An 8,802-nucleotide genomic window follows, 5' to 3' on the forward strand; every position below is an offset into this window, starting at 1 on the left:
TAATTTGAAGATGTTATCAATGCAGTGTCGATTGCACCTATAGTTGAGGTGACATTTGTCACGTACTTCTTATAAATTTTTCGATGTTTTATGTTGATGACCACTTTGTTAGCACAACTACATAAATAAATATTTTTTTAATAAATAAATGCTGTGTCGCGGTCTTATGTCTATATATTTATGTGGTAAGGTACTGAAACGTTGCCATTTGCGAAAAAGAGCCGGTTAAATTCACTTCACTTTTACTGGTGGTAGGACCTCTTGTGAGTCCGCACGGGTAGGTACCACCACCCTGCCTATTCCAGCCGTGAAGCAGTAATGCGTTTCGGTTTGAAGGGTCAGCCGTTGTAACTATACTGAGACCTTAGGACTCATATCTCAAGGTGGGTGGCGCATTTACGTTGTAGACGTTTATGGGCTCCAGTAACCACTTAACACCAGGTGGTCTGTGAGCTCGTCCACCCATCTAAGCAATAAAAGAATACTTCGTACACAACAACCTAATGCCCCGCCGCGCCGGTGCAAATCCGTAGCGGGACGCTCGTTAGAGATAAGAACACGATTTATTCGCGAAACAGCTGCTCTTGAGTTGTTAGGTCTCCTTAGGACAGCCCTCGTAGGGACTATCGACTGTTGGTCCGGTGGTGAAGCAGTGCAAGGTGGCTCTTGTGCACCGCTCACGGTTTGTCTCCCGAGACGAGGTTCTTCGGGATTTTCCCGGGGATGAGATCCCGTCTTAACATTAGTACGGGTACCGGCTAAGGCGAGACTTTCGGCGCGCACCGCGGTACCGTATGTTTCGTGTAGTCAATGTGGTGGAGCTCGATGGGGTTTAGTCGGTAGTCGTTCTGCGGGGCAAGTGCTTCGCGCGCCTTTTTCAAGGCGTAGTCTCCTGTGAGAAATTGGGGGAGGTGAAGGACCTCGGCCCTTCTCTTCTCCCCTTCTTCCTCTCAGGAGGCGCCGGAGTCCGACTTATCCCGGTCCGTTACCACCCTCGACTGGGTATACGTAAATGGATTCACCAAAAAAAAAAAAAATTGCTCGCCCACCTATCTTGCTGAAACTGGAAAGGCCTCCGGGCCACCAATAATCCTTCAATCATAAAAAAAGATAAGAAAAAAGACCCAAATTAAATGACATACATTTATTTTTTTCATTAAACAAATTGTAAATATAAATTTTATAAAGTATAATATTTAAAACTTACGTATCTTCGTATGTATATATTTTTCAAAATTGTCTTGACTAGAACAATTTTTGTTATCATTTAGTTACCCAATTTAAATATAAATTTAAAATCACAATTTCTTTAGCACCCCATTTTGTCAATTTATGTTCTCAATTTGTAAATATGTAAACGTAAATTTCTTGTACTTATACACGCAGTAGTTAAATTTACACTTAAAATTAAAACTTAATTATGATGTTTATGGAATGCATAACAAGCATATTAAACCATTACTTATTATGTTTTATCAATTAAAGCCGTAAGCTATTTAGGCATGGCGTGCATGAGTTGACAATTTAATTTTGTACAAAGTGTATATTTGAATCTTCGATGATAAAAGTCATATCAATTTATACCAAATAAGATATGACCTAAAAAACCTATGTTGCCAGGTCATAAAATTATATAAAAAAAAGAATATAAATTTATAATAATTATGTTACTCTTCTTCAAAACCACAATAAATTTAATAATACTTATTTTAACAAGATTGTTTGAAATAGTCTTTACTAATAAAATTAGATTTTAAAATGGCATAAGCCCTGCATTTTAAATATATTAACTTATTCACGCCACGCATCTAATTATTTATGTACCAATGAAGTAATCCATAGTAGAAAGGCGCGGCCAGAGGGAAGGAGGGGTTTTTTAAAAATTTGCCCGACAGCCCTTGGTGGCCTAACAACAAAGGGCAGCTAATTCGCGGGTGCAACTACCACCGGATCGGAATCGTGACCCGCTGAGAAGATCCGGCGAGAAACTCAGCGGGATGATCTTACAGGCTAAGTTTCATGTCATGGGCGGCGAGTACGGTGACTTTTATGCTTAGTGCGAGTTTTTTAACGTTCTCGATAGCGTAAAAGTTAACTCAACGTTTGCCTACGTTTGCCGCTAGGGGCGCTGTTCTAACTGCATACAAATTTGAGTTAACTTTTACACTATCGAGAACGTTAAAAAACTCGCATTAAGCACACCGAGCTTTGAGTGATAGCGTTAGAACTTAAAGCGTTCATCAGCACGAGTGGATCACGTGGATCCAGCAGGGTGCCCTATTTAGCTTCCGTAGCTTACTTAAGTAAGCTGTCACTTCACTGGGATTCAAGAGTGAAACAAATTGCTATGGTATGCGTCGTAACGTATCACAGCAGTAACGTGACTGATCCTTTAGTGAATACCAAGCGCAAGGGACACGAGTATACGTCAAGGTCTTTAAATGCGAATGGGACGAATGAATGCGTAGTTCTAGAACTACTGGAATGTCTCAAAGCGTTGCTATAATGAGAAAATTACAAACATGCATTGAATTTTTTTTTTACATAATTCCTATAAGTTTTTATACTTTCATATATGGCACTTGGAACGGAGATGATTCTTGTTACGGGATTTAATGTAGTTTTTTTTTTATAATTCGTCCAAATCTTCTATTATTGAATCGTATTCAATAAATATATAATATAATTGATATTGTTTGTTCGTAATTTAGGCGCTCGAACCCTGTTTATATGATTCAGTTTCACTAGTTATTGTCAGCAATTCTGTGAGGTTTTTGACATAGCACCATCGGCGAAATGAAACTCAAAAAGTTAGAAAATAATAGTACTCTAAACGTGTATAAGCGATGCATTATTTCTTAGGTTCAAATTTGAATCGTGTTAGTTTTTTTCAGAGTACAAATCTGCTAATTCCTTTACGACGCATTTTTCGCCGTGTTCCCAAAGCAACGTGGCGAGTTTTCCGAGAGTTGCATCATTCTTCTTTTGCATCCATTCGAGAAGAAGCTTGTACCGAACCTGAAAATGAGACAAAACAGTAAAATAAAATTATAATAAATACGAATTTATTATTTTTCCTACGGTATGAATTAGATGGATTTAAATTTGTGTGACCTCATTTGGGGTCAAAAGAACGGGCGAGCTAACCATAGTGCATTATTATAATAATAATAGACTACGTTTTTTTTTTCCTTCCTAAGCTGATAGCCTGGAGGCTATATCAGCGTCGCCTTAACTAGTAGGTGAGCTCACGGGGCTCAAACCTGATGACGTTGCTAGCACGAACCCGTGCCTCGTAGAATCTACCACCAGATCGGAAACGCGACCCACTGAGAAGATCCGGCGAGAAACTCAGTGGGCTGTGTCTGAGGGTTATGGACTACGATTAACCACATATGATTTCAAGCGTTGTGATTTTTGTTTAGCTAAACAAGAATAAATGTTAAGAGTTATTCGATTTCGCTTAATGATTTAAAATATTACTTGTGTACATTCAATGAACGAAACTCGATCATGGACACCAAAATATTAAAAATAAAATCTAGATACATACATACTATACATATTCTCTTTAATTTGGTAAAAATTTGGTTGAAAAATATAAACTATTCCTAAAATAATTTACTGATAATCTCATAAAAGTTTAATCTCATAAATAAATCGATAATAAGCAAAAAAGGTTGACAAACACAGTTAAAAATTTGTTTTTGCTTAAGATTTATGATTTTTTCAGAAAAAAGTGATTGAATGATTTATGATTATTGATGTTTGGTTTTAGTTGTCAGGACTCTCACTGCATCTAGTAGAGCCCTGTCATACGTCAACAATGCGCAAACAAAAGCGATATAATAGGGGTTAAAGTATGAAATTGCCGATTTATTGTAATAGGTACTTCGATTGATATAGAACCTTCATGGTTTGAGATTTTTGAGTGAAACTTTTATCAAATGGTACCTGTAAGGTTTCTCTTTTAAAAAATGTGCAACATTTGACTATCGTTTTTCAGTTGGTTTTTTATTCAATTTAGACAAGAAAGATGGATACTTTGAAAATTAGTTTTTTTTTTGAAATTTTGATTTGAAGAACGAACCACGTGAAAGACCGCCACACATATGAATAGCAATGAATTGAAAGAGATGGTGGAAGCCGATCCGAGCCAAACTACCCAGGAATTAGCGGCAAGGTTTAACGTTATCTTACCAACAATATAGATTCATTTACGTCAAATCAATAAAATAAAAAAATATGAAAAATGGGTGCCTCATGATTTGATTGATCTGCAAAAAGAAACGCGTGTTGAAACTTGTGTTGCCTTGTTGATTCGGTATAGAAATGATGGAATATTGAATCGAATTGTGACATGTGCTGAAAAGTGGATTCTTTATCGATAACGTAAGCGAAAAATGCAATGACTGATGACCCCAGGTCAAATGCCGCAACAGCATCCTAAAGCAAAGGTCAACAATAAAACGGTAATGGTAACTGTTTGGTGGTTTCAGCATAGTGTTGTTCACTATAGCTTTCCCCGGTCTGGTCAAACAATAACGGCAGATGTCTACTGTGCCGAACTCCGAACAATGATAGCAAAACTTGCAGTGAAACAGCCCCGATTTATGCTTCATGGTAACGCGAGTTCTGATACAGCACGAGAAACCGTTTTAACTCTACAGGAACTGCAATTAGAAATCATTCGTCACCCTCCGTATTCGCCAGACTTTATTCCAACGGACTACCATTTTTTTCGTGATTTGGACAATTTTCTACGTGATAAAAAGTTTTCTTCCCAGGAGGCAGTAAAAAAGGCTTTCACACAGTTTGTATAATCTAGATCACCAGAGTTCTATCGCAAAGGCATAAATGACCTTCCTATTAGATGGTAGCAATGTATAGATAATAATGGTAGATACTTTGATTAAATAAAATGTTAAATGAAAAAAAAAGATTTCAATTTTTCAGTACAGATCAGCAATTTCATACTTTAACCCCTAATATTTATGGTATGAAGCCAATGTTTCAATATTCCAACAAGATAATTATATTATGCAGGTCTTGAGATGGTATAGGTGTAGTGTATCCTTTTTTTTTAATTCTTGATTTCACTAAATGCTCACCTCTTGTACACCATAAATTTTATTGTCGTGTTCAAATGTATCAATTCTGCCTTCGGTGAAGCCGAGTTTCCGGAAGAACTTGCGCCATGTTTTACCCATATTCTTCGATATGTAATCTAAATGCTCATCTTCCGGCTGAAAAGATTTGAAAATCAATTTGATTTATTATTGTAAAAAAATCAGTATTTGTCTATAAATAGATTTCATAGATTTTATTTTCGAGTAGCATTCCCAGAGTATTATAGCAGTCCACAGTGATCTTCAAAAGTGAGAGAAAAGATTTAGAGATTTAGTTCTATAAGAAAGTAATTTTAAAAATATTAACTATCGTTTAATTAACTTAAAAATTTCCAGGTGACCATAAAATAATAATGTGAGAATACTTTGCCCTATTATCCAATCATCAGAACACAAAATGCCATTTAAGTTTAGTTTACTGGCCTATTTAATTTATTTAACCTACATTAAATTTATTTTCATGACCACTAGCCACACTTACGAGAACAATAACAAAAAAAATTGTTTTTGTTCCTTTAGTACAAAGTGATTAATTAGTAAGGAAGTGCATAAACAAGTACTAAGCATTTGGGGAATCCAAAGAAATAACATGACACATAGTCGAATGAATAACATTAAAACTAAGCATACATTAATACCTACTTAGTGCATGTGAGGTGAATGTCTCAAATGAATAAAACAAATCAAAATATAGAATATTGTTATATTATCGAGTGACGAAAGCCAGATATCAATAGTCAATTTGTATTATTGTATTGCAATAGACATCTGCCGTAACATTTAATTAAGCCGACCTTCTAAGGACTTGTCTATTAATTGTTTAATCTAGGCAGTCATATATTCTAGGTCAAAGAGTGGTACAGTCATTTGTACAATACAATATAAACTATGGTCTATTCCTCAAGGTGGTAGCTAAGACCATAGTGATTTTTGTGGGCTCCAGTAGACAAACAGACTGTAAGCTTATTTGCCCCTCAGAAAATTTCCAATAACAGTAGATGCATATGGCTTATTAAATTTAAATAAATTGGAGAATTATCTTGTCTGCTATTCTATGTTAATAAAGTAAGTAAATAGATCTCTAAGTGTTGGTACTATGAATACAAAGGTTTTTTTTAAAGATGTAATTACTTTCAAACACACTTAGATACAGCATTGACTACCAAAATTTAAATTTTACAAATAAATAATGGATTGCATATTGAGTAGATAAGATAATTTGTGCTAAATATAAGATTAAATATTTGATCAATTGTACATATTCACATTTACTCATATGAATGTGAATGTATCTGTTAATGCTATGCTAATGGTATAGCATTAACATTTTTCATAGTTGAAGATTCTTTATAGATGTACTCTAGGTTCGGTCTGACCTTTACAAGTGCTAAGGGTGACAGTTGAACTTGTCTTTAAAAAATAAACTAACCTTTATGGTAGCTTTCATAACAGTTTTAATGAGACCAGTCTTTACAATTTCTTCTTCTGGGTCGCTATCATCACAAGTTTCTTCTTTCTTAGCATTTTTTGATCCGATATAAGTAGTACCCATAAAATAATCATTGCCCCATCTTACGTTTGTACAACCAACCACATTCAATACATTGCCTGCAGCTGAAATTAATCTAGAGATAATGTACAATCATAGTTTTCTTTTTTAGGAGGATATTTCTATACTTGGTGGACTTTGTTCTACACGAATTAATAAGTGATAGTTCAGAATAGTGGTTGTGATAATCCACTGATCATTAGATTATTTAAAAAAATATTATTCCATTGATACAGATGAGACAGTGTGCTACTTCAGTGAAAGGGAGTGAAATGTGTATGGCAGACTTCCTGGGGGCGCTGAAATAATACCACATAAAATTCCTTCCAATGATACACAAATTAGTCTCTTTATTTTGGTTGTGGCAAACTGAATATGTAACATATTGTGTTTAACTTACCTTGAGTATTGATTGAGCCTTTATGGTTGTTAGGGTCAGGTTTCTTTGAAGATTTCTTCGGTATTTTCGGTTTGAAAAATGATTTAGGCTTGGATTTTTTCTTCATATCACTATCGTCTTCTTCCTCAATGATAACTTCTTCGTGTTCACTAGAGTCTGCATGTTCGTCATCTACCGGGGCTTCCGGTGGTACTTGATGGTCAAAGTCAACATTTACTGGTCGAGGCTGTCTTGGCACAGCATCAGTTCTGAAACCCTTGATAAATTCCGATAGCTTTGTTTTTAAAGTGGCCATTGTTGTATTTTAAATTTCCTTAATGCAAACAAAGAGATAATGTTGTCGTAAATGTTTTATGGTACACACATTCACAGACAAATAATCAAAGCATACTCATATATCACATCCGTTTAGCGTTTAACATTAATTGATTAAACAAACACACAAAAAATTGGTATGTTTTTAGAAATAATAAAATAAGAGTCTGGTAATTCAAGTTACCAACATTAAAACTACGAATATTAAGAAAATTTCACAAAAAAAGAAACTATTATATACTTAGATTTATTTTTGTTGTGCTGTGGTATTTATTTCTGTCAGTTCTGAGATCCATTGCTGAGATACGACAGTTGACAGTATTGACAATAGAAATGATAATTTATTATATTAGAATCCTCCTTTGGTAAAAAGTCTCTCTCTTATGGTAGTTTTGTGACAAAATAGCTTTTAGCTGTGTGGTCCTTTTATCAGCGAACTGCGATTGATAACTGGTATTTACTGGAGGTATGGTGTATTGTGAGACCGCTTGAGCAGATACTATTGTCCTGCTTATATCTGCAACGAAACAAAAATGCGTTCCGGCCTGATAGGAGAGACAGTAGCTGTATATCAATTGATATTTTAACTTAATATCCGAAAGTGGATGGCAGTTTTTACGTTTTGATATCTTTCGTATCCTATAAAAGTTTTGAAATCGGTTACAAAAAATGTATAAAAAAATTATATCATCATTGACAACAATATTAAAAATGTTTTATCTTTTGACAATCAGAAAATCAGGAACTTTGCTACAGTAACGCCATCTTAAAATAGCTTGTAATGTCGGACAAAAACACAGAGAGTTAACCTTTCTATTATATTCTCTAGAAACATAAATTATAAAATTAAATAAGTTGAGAGAGAAGAGCGAGACTTCCAGGTCGCTTAACTATTACATTTTCAGAGACTGGGAAAGCAATTGATGACGTAGAATTCAGCGTTTACCAATTGTTATACAATTTAGGTGTATTATCTATGAATGAGATTTTAAGTGGTATTCATGTTGTCATGTGGGTCTATAACAATTAAAATAATATTATCAAATTCTAAATAATCTTCATAGGTGCCTATCATTTATCTATCTCTCAGCCACCCGCAGACGTCCACTGCTGGAAATAGGCCTCTAATACCTATCATTGTTTGATGTTAATGAAGACATTGCTATTGACATCCATCCTTTTATAAATAATTATTTAAATTGCTTCTATTTTTCTAATCTCAATAATAAAAATATTTATTAAAATTGACGATGGTGACTTCGATGTGTAGGTATGTACATTTGAACGTCTTATATGCGAGATATTTTTAGACTAATCCGTTAACTTTAATTCATTTCGTATTAATCAAACATATTAATTAGGCTAATAAAAAGCATTCGCCACTAAGACCCGTCTTTAGCTTTTCTCGT

General features: G+C 34.7%; 1 protein-coding gene across 1 annotated transcript; it reads right to left on the reverse strand.

Annotated features, from left to right (window-relative positions):
* Window positions 1–1,129: 1,129 nt before the first annotated feature.
* Window positions 1,130–8,412, reverse strand: LOC101736240 (protein immune deficiency). The gene is made up of 4 exons (XM_038010902.2): window positions 7,079–8,412; window positions 6,559–6,743; window positions 5,112–5,246; window positions 1,130–3,018 (listed from the first exon to the last, which is right to left on the reverse strand). The coding sequence occupies exons 1-4, from the start codon at window positions 7,371–7,373 to the stop codon at window positions 2,881–2,883; spliced, it is 753 nt and encodes a 250-aa protein (XP_037866830.1). The 5' UTR covers window positions 7,374–8,412; the 3' UTR covers window positions 1,130–2,880.
* Window positions 8,413–8,802: the final 390 nt, after the last annotated feature.

The sequence above is a fragment of the Bombyx mori genome, chromosome 5, assembly GCF_030269925.1.
Source record: "Bombyx mori chromosome 5, ASM3026992v2".
In the NCBI taxonomy this organism is placed as follows: domain Eukaryota; kingdom Metazoa; phylum Arthropoda; class Insecta; order Lepidoptera; family Bombycidae; genus Bombyx; species Bombyx mori.